We start from the raw sequence: 20617 nt of genomic DNA, 5'->3' as shown, positions 1-20617 counted from the left end.
GTAGGTCATTCTGTGTTCTCATGTCAGACAACAAAACCACGGTGGTATCCTATGTTAACAGACAGGGAGGCCTGGTTTCTCATCAACTTCATGCCTTGATCGTCAGGTTCACCAATGGGCGGTCAGCAATTAGGTAGAGCTCTCAGCCAGATATATCCCAGGTAATCGGAATGTGGTTGCAGACACTCAGTGGTCGGGATCAGATCCTAGGCACAGAGTGGCAGTGAGTGGTCCCTTCTCAAGTGGTAGCAGGACAAGCTTTCCAGGTTTTGGGTAAAACCCATTTTGGACCTTTTTGCGACGCGCTTCAACAGGAACCTGGAGAATATTCTGTTCAATTGTCCCAGTTCCTTTAGCATTGGCAGAGGACGCATTCCAACATCCCTGGGACAACCTGGAGGTGTATGCCTTCCCTTGGTTTTGTTTGATCCGTCAAGTTCTGAAACAGGATAATGAGTTCACAGGGTCTCAGGATGACTTTGGTAGCCCCTCTGTGGCCTCAGGCAGAATGGTTCCCAGATCTGCTGTCTGTTGTCATAGGTTCCGAGGGAGATTCCAAGTAAGTAAAATACCTGGGAACAGTATTTCAATTACAAAAATTGGCATGAATACTGGATATTGCCAATTTTATAGTATTCTTAATAATATTCCTATCTATAATTTTATAGAGAATATATTGGGCTGATCACTGAACTTTTCAGAAATAAGATTACTCAAGTTGTTTTGTGTGTGACAGCTAAAAGAGTGACCATGGGTGTAGTATGTGGTTGCGGCTGGTGACCACCAAGTCTCTCAAACCATAGCACTTTGACCAGGATTTTTTTCTTCTAATACCTGTGTTTGAATAATCCCAAGACATATTGCTCTGCACATTTAATGGTACAGTAAAACCTGCAAAACATCTTGCTTGGGTGTAGGCATAAAGCACTTTACTGGTAGCATAAAATCAGGCAGGCAAATACATACAGTACTTTGGGTGTCCAAAGGCAGTTAGTCATATCTCAAGTTTTCTGACTAATTAAAACAGAAAAATTCACAAAATTTTATCTACAAATTGTATTATTGGTAAAAGTTAAAAATAAAAACACCTGAACTATGTTCCTCCTTTATGTTTACATTAAAATTAAGAATATCAAGTGGGCAATTTTTCTAGGTAGAGTTTAAAAAGGGAGGCAAGAGGATAATGACCTATCACAGAGGCACTGGTCTGAGTGTTAGGTAATGTAGGATTCAATTGGCAGTTACACCCTGCCAGTTGAATAAGGCATTCCTTTATGTTTATTAAAAGCTTCATATCATCTGATATCATTCTGATGTTTGAAAATGTAATGAAGATTGAATCTATTCAGGCTAACCTTCTCTTGACTGATCTTGCGTCTTTCCTCCTCCTCTTTTTTCAGTCTTTCCTCCAGGGTGTGTTGCTGGTTGTCTAACTGAGTCTGCAGTGCCCTGACCTACAAAAATATGTTTCCAATAATCATCAAATGCAGTATGTATACACTAGGGACCTATGTTATAAACAAATTCAGAGCGTGATATTAGCAAAGTCATTACATCAAGTATTCTGCAAGAACATCCATTCAACACAACACAGTGCTAAAATATACTTGAACAAAAAATTAATTAAATATACAAACAAAATTTTACGGATAAATATGAACCTGATGTAGTTAACTGGTGTGCTCATTAACCACACAAATAATCCCTCACTTGACACTTACTAATCTCACATTAAATGAAAGGTACCAAATTCTATTGGTAAAACATGACTGTTCATCCGCGTCTAACAAAAAACAAACAGGATACCAGCTCATTGTGAATTTGGCAAACACTAATATATTGCACTGAAATTCATAAAACAATTACAATGATAATGAATTTTTCAAAAACTTACGTTTGATAAATGGAAAAAAAAACTAGTATATCTACATACATATACACACATATATATGTATGTATGAATATACAATATATATATATATATATATATATATATATATATATATATATATATATATATATATAATATATATATATATATATATATATATATATATATAATATATACACAGGTCAATCCCCGGGTTACGACGGTCTCTGCTTATGCAGTTCCGAAGTTACGACGCTTTTCAATTATATTCATCAGACATTAGTTTCCAGGGTTACGAACTGCCTACCAACGCTAATCTGGCAGAAGAAATATGACACCAAAATGCAGAATAATCAATATTTGAAGTTTTTTTTTTTTGAAAAATGAAAATGCCCTAAGAATGCAGTTTACATAGTTTTCAATGCACCCAAAGCATTAAAAGTAAGGTTTTTCTTAGGATTTTTGACAATGTTATGGCTTATGACGATTTCGGCTTACGATACGTCTCAAGAACGGATAACCCCCTAGTAACCCGGGGACTGCCTGTATGTATATATATATATATATATATATATATATTATATATATATATATATATATATATATATATATATATATATATACTAAATATACCATATATATATATATATATATAATATTATATATATATATATATATATATATATATATATATATATATATTATATATATATAATATATATATACTATATGCTTTGGGTGCATTGAAAACTATGTAAACTGCATTCTTATGGCATTTTTCATTAAAAAAAAAAAAAAAAAAAAAACCATCAAAATATTGATTATTCTGCAGTTTTTGGTGTCATATTTCATCTGCTCCAGATGAGCATTGTAGGCGTCGTAACCCTGGAACATGCATCGTAACCCTGGAAATAATGTCTGATGAATATAATTGAAAAGCGTCGTAAGCCGAGACCGTCGTAACCCGGGGACTGCCTGTGTATATATATATATGTATATACATACATACATATATATGTGTGCATATGTATATGTTTATTATATATAAGTATATAATAAATAAATAAATAAATAAATAAATAAATAAATTATATATGATATATAATAAGATATACATATTATATATAATTTATTACACACACACACATACAGTAGTACCTCGAGATACGAAATTAATCCGTTCCGAGGCGCCTTTCGTATCATGAGTTTTTTCTTATCTTGGACCACATTTTTTACATGTAAAATGGCTAATCCATTTCAAGCCCTCCAAAAACACCCCAGTAATTTTCATAATAAAGCTAACCCTCATACGCCGAATCGGTGAAAAAAAAATTGTCTCCTGTGTGCCGGAGGTGTTTCAGAGTGAGCGCGGAAGCGGAAAAAAATATTTTTTTCAAAAAATCACAGCATGCTTAGTTTTCAAGATTAAGAGTTCATTTTTGGCTCCTTTTTTTTGTCATTGCCTGAAGTTTAGTATGCAACCATCAGAAATGAAAAAAATTATCATTATCGTATATAAATAATGCGATATAATGATAGCGCAAAAAACGAAATTTTCTATATAATTGTATTCAAATAAAAGCGCTGTGCGCAAAACAGTTTTAAAGGTAACAAGTTACTTTTTTTTCGTTGTAATTTACACTACATTGCAATCATTTTGGTATATAACACATTGTAAAACGATAAAAGCAACACGAGAAATATTATCACAAAATAATGCATGAATTTGTGAACGTGTGGACGTAAACACCATTTTTTTTTCAAAAATTCACACATAAATCTAAATATAGTCCTAGAGACTTCCAATTTCTTTCAAAATGAAGAGAAATGATTGAATATTACTATACTGTAAGAGTATTAGCTTACAATTGCAGTTTTCGACCATATCTGACGAGTTAAAGTTGACCGAATGTCGAATTTTTTTATATATATATTTTTATATGCAATTATTTCAAATAAGAAAAGCTTACAACATTCAAATATTTTTTCGTTTTTATTCTAAATGAAATTGCGCACATTTTCATATATAAAACTCTATGAAATGCCTAATATGAAACGGAGCAAATATTCCGAGAATGGTACGTACACATTTTTTTTTTAAATTCACCATAAATCTAAATATTTTGCTAGAGACTTTGAATTTGTTCAAGATGAAGATAAATGACTGAATATTACTAGACTGTAAGAGTTTTATCTTACAATTGCGTTTTTTGACCATTTCGGTAGAGTCAAAGTTGACCGAACATGGTTTTTCTTTCTATTATTGTGATTTATATGCAAATATTTCAAAAATAGAAAAGCTACAACCTTCAATTATTTTTTGTTGTATTCTACATAAAATTGCGCACATTTTCATATATTAAAACTATATGTAACGGCTAATTTAAAATGGTGTAAACATTACCACAATCGAACATATGATTTTTCGGAAGAGTTACCGCGCGGACGTAAAGAAAATGTTATTTTTTTCATAAATTCACCATAAATCAAAATATTGTGCTAGATACTTCCAATTTGTTGCAAAATGAAGGTAAATGCTTGAATATTACTACAATATAAGCGTTTTAGCTTACAATTGCGTTTTTCGACCATTTCTTGGTAGAGTCAAAGTTGACCGAAGGTTGAAATTTTGGCAATTATCGTTATTTCTAATATGAAAATATCTCAAAACTGATAAAAGCTACAACCATGGGTTTGTTTTTAGTTGTACTGTGCATGAAATTGCGCACATTTCCATATATAAACTTTATATAACGGCTAATTTTAAAATGGTGCAAACTTTACCACAATCGCATGTATGATTTTTTTTGGAAGAGTTACCGCGCAGACATAAAAATTAGTCGCAAAATGAAGGTAAATGATTGAATATTACTAAAATATAAGAGTTTTAGTTTACAATTGCATTTTTCGACCATTTCGGTAGAGTCAAAGTTGACCGATAAGGTTGAAATTTTGGCAATTATCGTTATTTATATAGAAAATATCTCAAAACTGATAAAAGCTACAATCATGAGTATTTTATTGTTGTATTCTACATAAAAATGCGCACATTTTCACATATAATACTTCATGTAACGGCTAATTTACAATGGTACAAAAATTTTGTCAAAGTGACGAAATAATTTCCGAGATGTGTCACAGATACTTTTTAGTGCTTCAACGAAAGAAATTCGCGCTTTCGCGCCTTGCGCGCCTGCGTACGATTGTAAACAAAACAACACCTTGATCCGTGAAACTCCAGCATCCCCAAGGCGCGTGATTCAAAAGTTTTAGGCTGGTAGGCCTATAAGTATTTTTCCGCGAATTTAAAAAAACTTTTGTAAGTCGACATAAAATACGTCCAGTCGCACACTGGGAGACAAAAAATGTTGACGTAAAATATGTCCAGGTCGGTGTAAGAGGGCTAAACTGACCTATAAACAATGAATAAATACTACAACAATTTGGACCATTCAATACCTAAATTAAGAATAAAAATGCAAAACCTGTAAATAAAGTGTATATTAGTGTACAAGAAATATTATTACTGTAACGTAAAATGTGGAAGCTTACCTTTCGAGTGAGGCTATCTCCGAAAGTGGCGGCAGAGGAGGAGGAGGACAAACAGCAGATAACGTACATACGTACGTACACTTAACTTTACGAAAACATAAAAAATTTAAGGAGAACTATATAAAACTAAAATTAAAGAAACACATTAACAAAACTGTAACATTTAACTCTCTCATATCCGCTTAGTTTTGAGTACTGTGTCCCCAGATATCTGAGGTGTCTGGGAGCGCTCGACAGCGCGAAAAAATTATCATTTTGAAAATTCCGCAAAAAATATCAATTTTATACTAACATGTTCATTTTGCTGTCCTTTTTTCCTAAATCTTAGTATTCTATGGTGGAATAGTCAGAATAAGAGTCCCATCCCTCTAACTACGAAAAAATGTGAATTATTTAACAAAAAAAAAAAAAAAAAATCTTTACTTTTTTTATATTTTCCGTTCCTACCCGTTTTTTTTTTTTAAGGGCCCTATCTTGGTTATTTTTCATTGAAATTCCTTTGTAAATATACGAAAATGTAGAGGAAACGTTGAAAAATAAATGGGAAGGTCAAGAAAAATGGCTTTGGATACGGCAACAGTTTCATTTTGACGTTATAATTTGATTACAAAAAAAAAAAAAACTTTTTTAACCGTTGTCAACATTTATTGCTAGAATAACAATTTTTTTGAAGAGCCCTATCTCGGTTATTTTTCATAGAAATTACTTTGTAAATATACGAAATTGTAGAGGAAAAGTTGACGAATAAAGGGAGAGTTAAGAAAAATGGCTTTGGGGTCACTGAGAGGGAAGTGTAGGTGCAATCAGCTGATTTCATTGTGAGAATTTTACTACGCCAGGGATTTGTGCATGCGCAGTACAGAAAACTACTTTGTCTGTCGTATTGAAACCCGAGATACACGGTCCAAGGTATGATCTAGCCTATGGAAATCGCTACTTGTCCGTAAAAATAAAAAAACGCCTCTATACCACACGTACGAAAAATTAGGTAAATTTTACGTACCGCTAGTTCAGTTGGATATATAAGGGGATAGAGTATTTTTATGTACTATTACGTCAGTTGGACATGGAAGGGTTAACTTACAAAAGTCTTTTTTCTTTTTTTGATTTTTAACTTTTTTTTACTTTTACGTAGGCTTTTTTTTTTTTTTTTCTCCAGAATTTCAACTTCATCACCACTTTCAACTTTCTGTTTTTCATCACTTGGTTCTTCCTTTTTGCTTTCAATTTTCTGTTTTTTATCACTTGGTTCTTCCTTTTTGCTTACTCCTGCTAATGCTGAAGGCCTCTTTAAAAAATAACGATCCAAGGAAGTTTGCTTCTGCCTACTTTTCACAATGTTCCTGAAACAACTCAGGCAAACATCATCGAACTGGCGCAAGCATACGACCCTGTGTGAGCCTTATTTTCCGGGGTGTCTTTTTTCAATAAATGATTGCACTTTATGAAAAGCGCCTAGAATATCCTTAATTTCTGCCCTTGTCATAGGCTCCTCCTCCTCTTCCTCGCCGCTGCTAGAGAACTCCTCTTGAACGACGTTATGTTGCATGGCCTCCAACTCCTTCAGGTCATCCGTCGTAAGCTCGTCTTGGTGCTCCTTGAAGGTCGTTGATGTCGTCCTCGATCGACGATCAGCCCCATGGACTTGCTGATTGCAACGATCTCATCAAGATCTGGTTCCAAAACAGTTTCGGGATCGTCAACTGTTTCTGACTCTGCAGCACCAGCTTCACCCACGTCGAATCCCTCGAAGTCTCGGGCGGATACGGCATCAGGCCAGAGTTTCCTCCACGAAGTTAATTCAAGGTTCGCCTCGAAACCTCCTGCCAAGCTTGGTCGATGAGTCGGATGCAAATGAAAATGTCGAAATGCTCCTTCCAAAATTGACGCAAGGTGAGGTTTGTGGTATCGGTGATGTCGAAACATCTCTTGAAAAGATGTTTCGTGTACAGCTTCTTAAAGTTCACTATCACTTGCTGGTCCATGGGCTGGAGGAGAGGGGTGGTGTTGGGCGGAAGAAAAGAATCTTGACGAAGGAATACTCCGCTAGGATATCTTCCTCGTGGGCCAGGAGTGTGGGGAGGGGCATTGTCCAACACCAGCAGACATTTCAGGTGGGGGAGGCGCTTCTCTTGCAAAAATTTCTTCACTGTCGGGCCGAAACACAGATTTACCCACTCGTGAACAAAAGCCTCGTTACCCAGGCTTATGCATTACCCTCCACATCACTGGAAGCTTCTCCTTCAGCACTTTGTTGGGCCTTGAAGGCTCGAGGAGTCTCGGAACGATACACCAGTAGGGGCTTCACCTTGCAATCCCCACTGGCGTTTGAACAAAGTTCGAGCGTAAGCCTGTCTTTCATAGGCTTATGCCCGGGTAACTTCTTCTCTTCCTCCGTGATGTACGTCCGACAAGGCATTTTTTTCCAAAAAAGGCTAGTCTCATCACAATTGAAGACTTGCTGAGAACTGTAGCCTTCCTTGGTCATCATCTTGTCGAAAGTCTTCTTAAATGCTTCGGCCAGCTTTTCGTGTCCGAGCTGGCCAGCCTCCCCATGACGCACCAACGAATGGATGCCAGTTCGTTTACGAAATTTCTCGAAACCAGCCAAGCGAAGCCTTGAACTCTGGGGTTTGCGTTGAAGTCCCTTCCCCTCCGTCATCTTCCGCCTGCGCAATCAAATCACCGAAAATAGCGCTGGCCTTGTGTGGGCGATTACTGTCTCCGTTAGCCGTATCGCCAGCGATTTCTTTGTCTTTTATCCAGACGAGGAGCAGCCGTTCCATTCGTCGTGCACATGGCTCCTCTTGCTGGACAAAATAGTGATGCCCTTCGATGGTGTAACTGCTTTGATGGCATCCTTCTGTTTAAGGATGGTGCCTATTGTCGACGGATTATGGCCGTATTCCTTTGCGATCACACTCAATCGCATACCAGCTTCATACTTCTTGATGATCTCCATCTTTGTCTCCAAAGGAGCATGCGCTTCTTTCCGTGAATTTCAACTTTCTTGGACCCGCCCATGGCTACGTTATCTTGTACGTAATTTACATATAAGTTAAACAATAAAGTTTCCCGCACACACGATAATATACTGCAACTAAATCACTTAACGCTTTACGTTTACTAAACGAAATCGTTGGACCGAACAAATGCCGCGTGCGTACGATAAAGATGTTGGTAACGAAGAGGCCGATGTAGGCATGCCACCACGTACGTATAAGATGCATGATGGGAGGGATGCTGTCCAATAGGAGAGAAGGATCTCATGACAGTGACTAGCATAGGAACCATGGAGAGCAGGAGGATGGTGGCGAGTCTACTAGTACTAAGATGGCGGCGCGCCGCGCGAGTTTCAAAATTGCTATCCGGGTGAATCTCGGACATTCAGAAACCTTTCGTATCTTGAAAACTTCTTTTTGTATGAAGAGCCGTTAAATTTTTCGCATTGGCTTTCATATCTTGAGTTTTTCGTAAGTTGAGCCTTTCGTATCTCGAGGTACCAATGTGTGTGTGTGTGTGTGTGTGTGTATGACGGAAACTTAACAAACTATATCTGCTCCTAAGCTATTCATAAATATATGAGTTAAGATTGAACTGAAAATTTTCATCATATTATTACATTGTTCCATAAAAAATTATGCAACTAGAAATAAAAAAAATAAAATGAAAGGAAATCCTGAAATGTTCCAAGTCTGGGACTCCCTCTTGGGGTGTTGGAAAACTGGTTGACAAACAAAAAATTGATACAGTTAACCTGTGAAGAACTACAGGACTTATGAAAATTTTCAAACCAACTTACATTTATCCTATTGTGAGGACTGAAAGTTTTTTCTGCATGTGAAGAAATGAACATTTTGAAACTAAATGTATCCTACCAACCTTTAGTATCAAGAAAATGAATACATGATACAAATTACGTACATTACTTTAGCTCCCTAACTAAACAATAAAAAAAATTTTTTTATTAATTACCTGACTTTCGAGCTCTTGAGCTAGAGCCTCCTTTTCTTCAAGCATAAACTTTTGTGCTAGAGCACCAGCTGAAAATTTTTGTTCCAGCACATCCCTATCCTCCTTATACCTAGAAATTATGAAGTTCATTGAAAATTGTTAAAATATCCATTTATATTATGTTTGTCTATAATTCATAATTTTTTGCAATTAATGTTTTCATATATACTCAGTACTCAGTAAGTAGTAATTATCTCATTCAAACCATCCAAACCCAACATAATATAAATTTTAATATAAAATTTATTATTTGGATACTTACCTACTGTTAAATTTAGCTATATCTCCCCACCGATTAGACGAGTCATCATTCAAACAAAACAAAAATCGACTGGCTGCCCAGATGACAGTCTAGTTTACCTGTTCTCCAGGTGTATTTCAAATGTTTTAGCTTGTCAGAATTCTCCTTGACAGCCCATTAAGTTGTGGGGAGGCTGGGTGGATCTACTTTAACAGTAGGTAAGTATCCAAATAATAAATTTTACTATGAAAATTTATATTATTTGAGACGAATCTTACCGATTGTTAAATTTAGCTGATTCCCACATTAAGATGAGGATGGTGGGTAGTGCAGCTAGACAAAATTCTGCTCAGCCATTCGAGCTAAAGGTTTCTTATACAAAACCCAAAACATTCTCACCTAATTTGGAATCCTTGGTGGATTTTACTACCACCAGAAGTTGGATCCATTCAGGGAGCAAGGTTTTCATACGTATGCAGCAAAGCGCAGCCTTGCGGAGAAAACCAATTCGATTCAGCCAGCATGAAACGCAAGCGGTATGAGGGACCTTTGTGCCTGGGTCCAAAAGCCCTATAAAATGACAAGTCACTTAAAATAAATACCTTTACAATATAAAGGTACGCTCCTATACAAAATTTGTACCTTCACGCTCCCCAAAATATTAAAACCCGGGATTTAAACAAAGAGCCTAAAGAAATTGCTTTTACTGTTTTCAAACACAATTCTGTATAAGTACTTAGTAGTGATCGGACAAAAACTGCATTGTACTTCTACTGTGACACATCAATCCTATTCTGGAGCGACAAATTGACTTAACACTAAATGAAGTTGCAACTGCTGCTCACATCATGAATGTTTAACTTCAATAAAGGTAGAAGATATGGAGCTAGTTCTCATGCACTAGCCTATCCATTATGTCACAGAGGACCTTGTGTTCCTTGACAAAGTTCTTAAAAATCACAACACAAAAGGTTAACTTTGCCTCTTCCAGGCTTAACCTTCACAAATACATTCTAGGTTTTCTAAAACCACAAAACATAAAGTTAACTTTGCCTTCAAGCTTAACCATTGGCAAAGACTGCTAAGTTTTCTAAAACCACAAAACAAAAGGTTGATTTTTGCCTCTTCCAGGCTAAACTTTGACCACAACATCTGTTTTTCTTAAAACCACAAACCAAAGGTTAACTTTGCCTCTTCCAGCATTTACCTTTGACAAAGATGTTCAAGGTTTCCAAAAGGATGATAAAAATGTTCTATGTTTAACCTTTAAATTTAAATGCCCTAACAGGATAGAGTAGTTTCCTCTAACCCCCTCCACCCGCCAATGGGTTAAATTGGAATTCTTACAGGAAACTGTAATGCATAGCCTTAACATCACCCTCAGCTTTAAGGCAGAAAGCTAAAATAGCATTCCCTTTACACCAGCTTAAAGAAGGGTGCTGACAGTAAATTTACTTATTAACCACTATTAAATAAAAGGTTTTACAATAAATTCAGATAAAGTTAGACAAAGTTTAGACCCACATCTAAGCTCCAGAGAGAGACTGATATAGAGATGAAGGGGCTTCAATCTCAACACCTTACAGTGCTGGTCCTCAGCAAGATCTAAAAGTACTTGATGCAATACTGAGGAAAGTATGTATGGAACGATAACTTAGGAAGTAGAGAGTGAAAAGTCTTATCTCCTCTAAACAGAAAACATTGACGTCTACAAGGTTCCAGGTGCTGAAAATTCCTCCAGAATGGTACCCTAAGCAACACACAGACCACCGCTTCTGTCCCCAGGCCATGGAAGTCTTAAATTATTAGGACAGATCCTATGATAACTTGAAAACCTCATTGTTGGGAGGGGACATTCTAACATCTCCAAGCAGTTAAGGATACCTACGTTAACCCTTAACGCCAAGCCGCTATTTACCAAAGTGTCTCTCGAAGAGAAAAAGTTTTTTTCAAAAAATCACAGCATACTTAGCTTTTAAGATTAAAGAGTTCATTTTTTGGCTCCTTATTTTGTCATTGCCTGAAGTTAAGTATGCAACCATCAGAAATGAAAAAAATATAATTATCATATATACGTAAATATTTGAATATATGACAGCGTGAAAAAAATTTTTGTTTTCATATATAATTGTATACAAATCGTGCTTTGAGCAAAACGGTTAAAGCTAATGAGTTAATTTTTTTCATAGTATTGTACACTATTGCAATGATTTTGGTATATAACAAATTGTAAAACGATCAAGCAACACAGAGAAAATCAAAAATTCACCATAAATCAAAATATTGTGCTAGAGATGTCCCGTTTGTTGTAAAATGAAGGTAATTGATTGTATATTACTAGACTGTAAGTGTTTTAGCTTACAATTGCAGTTTTCGACCATTTCGGTTGAGTTAAAGTTGACCAAAGGTCGAATTTTTTCTATTTATCATGATTTATATGAAAATATTTCAAAACTGATAAAAGCTACAATCATGAATTATTTTTTTTTTATTCTACATGAAATTGCACACATTTTCATATATAAAAACTTTATGTAACGGCTAATATAAAACGGTGCAAACATTGCGACAAACGGACGAAAGAATTTCTGATAATTGCACACATTTTCATATATAAAACTTTATGTAACGGCTAATATAAAAACGGTGCAAACATTACGACAAAACTGACGAAAGAATTTCTGATTTTTTCGGCAGAGTTACGCGCGGACGTAAGGAAAAAGTTTATTTTTTTTAAATTCACCATAAATCAAAATATTGTGCTAGAGTTTTTCCAATTTGTTGCAAAATGCAGGTAAATGATTGAATATTACTAGTATGTAGAGTTTTAGCTTACAATTGCATTTTTCGACCATTTCGATCAATTCAAAGTTGACTGAAAATATTTCAAAACTGATAAAAAGCTACAACCATGGGTTGTTTTTAGTTGTATTCTACATCAAATTGCCACACATTTTCATACATAAAAATTTATATAACGACTAATATAAAACTGTGCAAACATTACGACAAACTGAAGAAAGAATTTCTGATTTTTTCGGCAGAGTTACCGTGCGTGGACGAAAGGAAAAAGTGTTTTTTAAAATTCACCATAAATAGACATAGTATTGTGCTAGAGACTTCCAATTTGTTGCAAAATGAAGGTAAATGATTGATTATTACTAGAATGTAAGAGTTTTAGCTTACAATTGCGTTTTTCGACCATTTCGGTCGAGTTAAAGTTGACCGAAGGTTCAAATTTTGGCACTTATCGTGATTTATATGAAAATATTTCAAAACTGATAAAAGCTACAACCATGGGTTGTTTTTGTTGTATTCTACATGAAATTGCGACATTTTCATATATAAAACTTTATGTAATGGATAATATAAAACGGTGCAAACATTACAACAAACTGATGAAAGAATTTCTGATTTTTTCGGCAGTTACCGTGCATGGACGTAGGGAAAGTGTTTTTCAAAAATTCACCATAAATCAAAATATTGAGCCAGAGAATTCCAATTTGTTGCAAAATTAAGGTAAATGATTGATTATTACTAGAATGTAAGAGTTTTAGCTTACAAGTGTGTTTTTTTTACTATTTTGGTCGAGTCAAAGTTGACCGAAGGTTGAAATTTTTGGCATTTGTCGTGTTTTATATGAAAATATTTCAAACTGATAAAAGCTACAACCATGGGTTGTTTTTTGTTGTATTCTACATAATATTGCACACATTTTCATATATAAAACTTTATGTAATGGCTTATATAAAACGGTGCAAACATTACGACAAACTGACGAAAGAATTTCTGATTTTTTCGGCAGAGATGCTGCGCGGACGTAAGGAAAAAAGTTTTTTTTTTTCAAATCCACCATAAATCAAAATATTGTGCTAGAGACTTCCAATTTGTTGCAAAATGAAGGAAAATGATTTAATATTACTAGAATGAAATAGTTTTAGCTTACAATTGCGTTTTTCAACCATTTCATTCGAGTCAAAGTTGACCAAAGGTTGAAATTTTGGCACTTATCGTGATTTATATGAAAATATTTCAAAACTGATAAAAGCTACAACCATGGTTTGTTTTTTTGTTGTATTCTACATGAAATTGCGCACATTTTCATATGTAAAACTCTATGTAACGGCTAATATAAAATGGTGCAAAAATTACGACAATGTGACGAAAGAATTTCTGAGATGTGTTGCTGATGCTTTTTAGTGCGAGAAGAAAGAAATTCGCACATGCGCGCCTGGGGAACGCTTGTAAACAGAACAGCTGGATCCGTGAACTCCCAGCATCCCTCAAGGCGCTTGATTTAACTATTTTTCTGTGAATATTTAAAAAAACTTTTTGTAGCAGACGTATTGTACGTCAATTAAGCACCCAACAGAAAATTTTAGTAGACGTATAATACGTCCAGTCGGCGTTTAAGGGTTAATGGAACTGTATGGCATTGTGTAGTAAAGTTGATTTCTTCTCAACGGAAGGACACATCTACCATGAGCATTGGAAATTCTGAAAATTTTTTGCCCTGAGGCTACAAGGGCTCTACAGGAGACTAAGTAATTCTTGAACTTGAAATTGCTCAATAGAATTCAGAGTAGATACAAGGGGCAGGCCTATGAGTCTGAATTAGGCAAAATTTATGGAAACATCCACTGCTCCAGTCTGAGGGCCAACAAAGTAGTAGTAATCATTCGGACGTCCCTGTTCATCTTCATGCTAGGAAGCTAAATGAGTGCTCCTTAAATCCACACCAAGTGCCAAACTTACGGATGTAAAGGCCCTTGTAGGCAGTTGTTCTTCCCGAATCCCCAATTGCTAAAACACTGTCCTTCCACAGAATGAATGATCAAACCAATATGTAGTTTCATTTCACTCAAGGCAGCTAACTTCCCACAAAGACTTTGTTTCTGACCGGGAATAAACCTGCTAAGCATCTTGATGTCTTTCCACTGCTCTGACATCTAAAAAGTTTTACCAGGTGTAGTGTTGACCATTCTATGTTGCATGAAAGTGTAATGACACTAGTTAAGCTCTGCGTTGCATGATAGAGTGCAAAGACCAAAACTTGGACTTAGGATTAAGAACAAAATGGACGATTCCTGGTTACAGAGTCCCTCCTACAGTCCTGGAGCCAAAGTTGGTTCTGGATTACTTACAAATTTAATGAACGTTATTTGTAAGTCATAATTCTTACGCTGAAACTGTACATTAATTGAGCATGATTATCTGAAAATATCCCATCGGCCATGCTTCCTAATGAGGAAAAGCCTTTACCATTTAGGAAGTTTCCTTCAGGTCTAAAATTCTTCAAGCAGCACATGCCTATTCATCTTGACCGACAAACATGCATAATAAGCATCATCCCCACATCACTAGATAAGAATGGGGATATAAAGAATTAACAATATAATGCAAAGAAATTGGGCCAGAAGAAACAGGTCCTTGGCCTTTGGAATACTGTTGACAGAGTTGGCTAACTTGAATCACTGATTCAGTAGAAGTGTCTTGCTCCTAAAGTCAAAACCATCTACCAATGGGCAACAAGTCCCTGACAACTTATGGAGGGCTGCACACTAATCCAAAGTGGGCAGAACAGCAATACTTTCTAGTAAAAACATCTTGAAGGAACTTACATGACTGTGGATGTATGGTAAGTGGAATACATTCTACATGTGTACCACAAGTCTGACCGTTCTTTGGAAAGGCACTAAAACCATGCTAGAAAACCAACAAGTATATGGACAGACACTGTTATTCAGTCTCTAAACATCCAAGAATATCTCCAATTACCTATGGGTGTCTTCCTAAAGAATTACCCTTGGACCATCATTCCATCTATATATACAATCTCCTACTAAAAGAGACTTATGAGAAATTTCTGCTGAAGACAAGGGAAGCTATAAGAGGGAGATTAAACCAGTGGAGGACAACCAAAAAGAATCACAAACGCCCTTCACCGTCTCCATGTAACGTACTAGTCCCAAGTCTCTCCGGTTGCAAAATATCCATATCCCAGAACCTGAATATGCACTTATCCCCGAAAGGGATAAAATAAGACTACCAATAGATAATCCCTTTTTGCCTTAAACCGAGCTCCATAATCAGACAGGAAGCGAAAGTGTTCTCACTTCTTCCAAACCGAGTGAGTATAAGCATGAGGACATTACCCTGCAGCATCACAAATGAGTTACTTGTTTCCTCGCTAAAAAATCCCGCTGGGTTGGCGTCTCCATCTCTCTAAGAAGTTGCAGAGACGAGACAATGTAGATAAAAGGTAATAACTCAAGTTAGACTGAAAATCAATCAGCGTGTCTGTCAGTTTCGAGTTCGAGTTCATATCCCCACAGGAAAGGGAAAGAAAGCAAACCTCCTACTAAAGACAGTTAACCCTTTAACGCCAATTGGAAGTATTAAACGTCGATATAAATTGTCTGTTGGGTGCCGATTGGACGTATGGTACGTCGATATAAAAGTTTTTTTTTAAATTCGCGGAAAAATAGTTATAGGCCTACTAGGCGTAAACTTTTGAATCACGTGCCTTGGGGGATGCTGGGAGCTCACAGATCAAGGCGTTATTTTGTTTACAATCGTTACCCGGGCGCACAAGCGCGAATTTCTTTCTTCTCGCTCTAAAAAGTATCAGCGACACATTTCAGAAATTATTTCGTCACTGACATAATTTTTGCACCTTTTTATATTAGCCGTTACATGGAGTATTATATATGAAAATGTGCACAATTTCATATAGAATACAACAATAAACAACTCATGGTTGTAGCTTTTATCAGTTTTGAAATATTTTTATAAATAACGATAAATAGAAAAAATTCGTCCTTCGGTCAAATTTAACTTGACTGAAATGGTCAAAAACTGCAATTGTAAGCTACAACACTTACATTCTAGTAATATTCAATCAATTACCTACATTTTGCAACAACCGGGAAGTCTCTAGCACAATATTTCGATTTATGGGGAATTTTTGAAAACTTTTTTTTTATGTCCTCGCATTACGAATTCATGCATCATTTTGTGATAATATTTACTCTGTGTTGCCTTGATCGTTTTACAATGTGTTATATATACCAAAATGATCACAATTTAGTGTACAATACAACAACAAAAAATTTAACTCGTTAGCTTTAACCGTTTTGCTCACACTGCTATCTGTATACAATTATATATGAAATTTTTTTTTCGCGCTGTCATATATCCCATTATTTATATGCGATATTTTTTTCATTTCTGATTGTTACATACTAAACTTCAGGCAATGACAGAAAAAGGAGCCACAAATGAACTCTTAATCTTGAAAACTAAGCATGTTGTGATTTTTTTTTTTTTAATTTTCCGCTTCGGCGCTCAGTCGCGAACGCCGCCGGCATACGGGAGACAATTTTTAAAATACAGCTTCGGCTTTTAAGGGTTAAAGGACCAATAAGCGTTGTACAGCAAAAGGCAGCCTTTGGCTCTCCGCGACTTTACAAGACAAGACGACAAGCCAAGGCAGACACAAAGGGAAATTGTGTCCGAGGACGAAAAAAAGTTACAAAATGCTCTCTAATTGGAGAAAGCGTTGGTTCTCTTCTCCAATATTTAGAGGGGGCCAAAATACGCTAAGACAATTAAGATATATTCTCTATGGGGCCTCTTTCCTCAACAAAATGAGGATACAACAAGGTGTAGTGTGGCAACAAACGCTGACCAGCTCAAACAAGTTCCTCCAACGCCATTCAAACTCTTCTTCTGTCAGTGGGTGACGGGAGGAGACAGCTGCTAACAGAAGGTAAACAAAAGAGCTTAAAGTATTGCTCTTTCTCTGCAACCCTTGGCAACAAAAGCAACACTTGTCAATAAGAGGTGACAGGAAGACAGTTTAAGCGACTCGGGACTCAGCCAAGTCTGCACAAGGCAACTGCGGGCACACAAGTCAACAATGTCCACTGCAGGGTTCCCAGATGTATCAGACCAAATTATCGTACCAAACCTTTTCAAATTATCGTATTTTGATTAATAATCGTTTATTGTACAGAGGGTCAAATGATCATACTCCCTGGTCCGCAGTCCGCTCGAGTTGACTGAGGGAAAGAGAGAACAAGGTGCCAGAAATGGGAAGTATGGGAGAGCAGTTACGACACTCCCGCCTCGTCCGAAAGCGATCGTACATACTTGAAAGCATTCCTATATGAAACTAAGTTAGAAATCTCTATAGCTAGAATATCTAACTTGGCAAGAACTTTTGATACTACAGACAGTGTAGACTTGAAAGAGAAACATTAATCGAGGCAGTAGTATTAGATTTGCCGATAGTCGAAGAGGAAGCACGCAAAGAACGAACACAAGCATTATGAAGAAAAAGGAATACGCAAGCAGACGAGAATTTAGAATAACCAAAACATGAGAGATAAACAGTCGATTGAGTCGACATATCTAAATGTGTAAAACTCGCTACAGATACATCATCATCTCAATAAAATGTCTATACCTATATCATATATTATGAAGCCTATGCATGCTAACACCTCAAACTAGGTGTTGAAGACGACAGAATGCACCTACGGAGCGAGCATTAACGCTTACCAAAATGGTCCTTATATGGACGCTTTAACGGTCCTAGGCAATCGCTTTAGCGGTCCTTTGGTGAACGCTTTAAACGAGATTCAGACCATGAAAAGGGCGAAGTTGGTATTGGAGGGCACAGAATCCCATAGTCCGGAGAACCGACCCGGTTCCCTGGCAGCGGACGTTTCCAACTGTTGCAGGGCAGTCGTAGGCTTGGGCTACGTACAGACGAGGGCACCAACACCTTATTTCTAACAGGAAACGCGAAAATGAGCGCACACTATGGAAGGGATTCGGAACGTTCCTGTCACGAACTCAGTTCAAATTGAATTAGAACTAAAAATAGGTTAATGTTCTAACTTCTCGTTACGCTTTTCTTTAACCGAATGGGGAGCAGAAGCGGAGCTACAAAGGAAGTCAATAGTAGCCTACTAAAATGCCTAGTCTGAGTAGGGATAGCCTGACAGGTTTAAGTCCTGATCTAACTAATTGCTTTTGCAATTTATTAGCTTCCAGTCTTTCCTATATCTGACATATTCAGGCATAAATTTCTCAAAACAATTCCCTACATTCTTCACATCTAGTAGTTCCAGGATCACACTGTACCCTTGTCAGTACAAAGGAATGTTGATCAACTTCCAATTCACCATTCTGGTTACACCAAAAATATAGCCTGATGTTATTGGATTTGCTTCCGGTGGAAGATATCCAACGAAAAAGAAATTACAATACAGTAACCAGGTGTAAAACAGCCAAACTTCACAGAATACCAACAATTCCTAGCCGCAACGGTGTCAAGGAGAATTCTGACAAGAGCTAAAACATTTGAAACACACCTGGTGGAGAACAGGTAAACTAGACAGTCATCCGGGCAGCCATTCAATTTTTTTTGTGTTTGAATGTCGACTTGCCTAATCGGCGGGGAGATATAGCTAAATTTAACAGTAGGTAAGATTCATCTCAAATAACCAACATTTCAAGTTAAAAATCTTCATAAGATATATATATATGTATGTATACATATATATATATAGTACACACACACACACATATATATATATATATATATATATATATATATATATATATATATATATATATATATATATATATATATATATATATATAATATATATATATATATATATATATATATATATATATCTATATGTATATATATATAAACAAAGGGCTTGTGACCATGATATCACTTTTTAAAGTCTCACTTTTGTTCAAGTGCTTCCTGTTGCTGACGAATGGAGCTCTGCATTGAATCTTGTTCTTCCTGTAATCTTGCTTTCAATGCATCACATTCTTGAAGTCTTTTTTCCATGAGCATGTTTCCTGAGTTAACACATCTTGGGAATCATTTCTGAAAACAAAATTTTCATTCATTATAAAAACATAAGATCACATTAAAAATTCCTGAACAAAAATGACAATTTGTCGAAAATTGCATTTTTCCTAACTATACAAACCTGAGGTCCTTTAACAATAGGAAGTAGCTAGCGGCAGCTGGAACGGTCGTAAGCTTCGAACAAGGGGGAGAACGGCAGTTAACTGCTTGTCCAATCGTCGCGCGCCGCGCGACTGGGAGGTAACAAAACAAATCACTTTTGCTTTTGGCCCATGCAAAATACGCAGAGTGAGGGGTGGCATGAGGAGGGACTATATGTAAAGGACCTCAGGTTTGTATAGTTAGGAAAAATGCAATTTTCGACAAATTGTCATTTGTTCCGATACGTAATACAAACCATCGGTCCTTTAACAATAGGCAGACTCACTTCTTGGTGGGGGGGATCTGAGTCTTTGATGAACATACTGGTGTTCGTCCATCCCTGGAATGCCTCCCTGGTCGTAAGAGCGAGGGAGGGATCCAAGCCTCTGTCCGATTGATCGGGTGTGCACCGCAGGATCAATGGTCAGACCTCTGGGCCGTAGTACTAAGAGAGAGGCAAGCGTATCTCTTCGTACCAGCATTGTAAGAACTTTTTCCTTTACATGAGCAAATATAAAAGTAATGGGTTTGTCTCATGTAGGCATCCACTTTCTCCCCCTTGTTGGAGAAAGTGGTGGATATACACTCCTATCTCTAGTTAAAGAGATAGGATGGAGCTCTGTTGAATAGCTTACCTGCATCTGACTCCCTTCCAGCGTGGTAACGACCGTATCCCTCTGCCCACAGGTAGAGGTAGAGAAAGATGGTGAAGAGAAGCCAGTCACTCTCTCATTCGCAACATCCATTCTCCCAGTCATACCAGGAATCGATGCTGTTCTGCCTGCTCGGGTGCTGGGTAAGCTTACACAACGTGTTGAGCAGCCACCACAGGCTCCCAAGGAAAAAGTATCCAAGGACTTGTGGGCAATATCCTGAAGGTAGAAGGACGTGAATG

The 20617-nt window shown here is 36.6% G+C and overlaps 1 protein-coding gene across 1 annotated transcript; it reads right to left on the bottom strand.

Annotated features, from left to right (window-relative positions):
* Nucleotides 1-1295: 1295 nt before the first annotated feature.
* LOC135212805 (ERC protein 2-like) lies at nucleotides 1296-19591 on the bottom strand. Its single transcript, XM_064246576.1, has 3 exons — nucleotides 19451-19591; nucleotides 9398-9506; nucleotides 1296-1454 (listed from the first exon to the last, which is right to left on the bottom strand). Exons 1-3 carry the CDS (start codon nucleotides 19561-19563, stop codon nucleotides 1296-1298), a joined length of 381 nt encoding a protein of 126 aa, XP_064102646.1. The 5' UTR covers nucleotides 19564-19591.
* Nucleotides 19592-20617: the final 1026 nt, after the last annotated feature.

This window comes from Macrobrachium nipponense, chromosome 41 (genome assembly GCF_015104395.2).
Source record: "Macrobrachium nipponense isolate FS-2020 chromosome 41, ASM1510439v2, whole genome shotgun sequence".
Lineage (NCBI taxonomy): Eukaryota > Metazoa > Arthropoda > Malacostraca > Decapoda > Palaemonidae > Macrobrachium > Macrobrachium nipponense.
This window is presented reverse-complemented; position numbering and strand designations above follow the sequence as displayed.

What these genes read in the sequence shown, in the direction of transcription:
- LOC135212805 (XM_064246576.1), bottom strand. Translation starts at nt 19,563, where the DNA reads ATGCTCATGGAAAAAAGACTTCAAGAATGTGATGCATTGAAAGCAAGA. An exon ending in CAGGAAGCACTTGAACAAAA is followed by an intron (nt 9,507 to 19,450) that starts GTGAGACTTTAA and finishes CATAATTTCTAG; the next exon opens with GTATAAGGAGGATAGGGATG. An exon ending in CTCAAGAGCTCGAAAGTCAG is followed by an intron (nt 1,455 to 9,397) that starts GTAATTAATAAA and finishes ATATTTTTGTAG; the next exon opens with GTCAGGGCACTGCAGACTCA.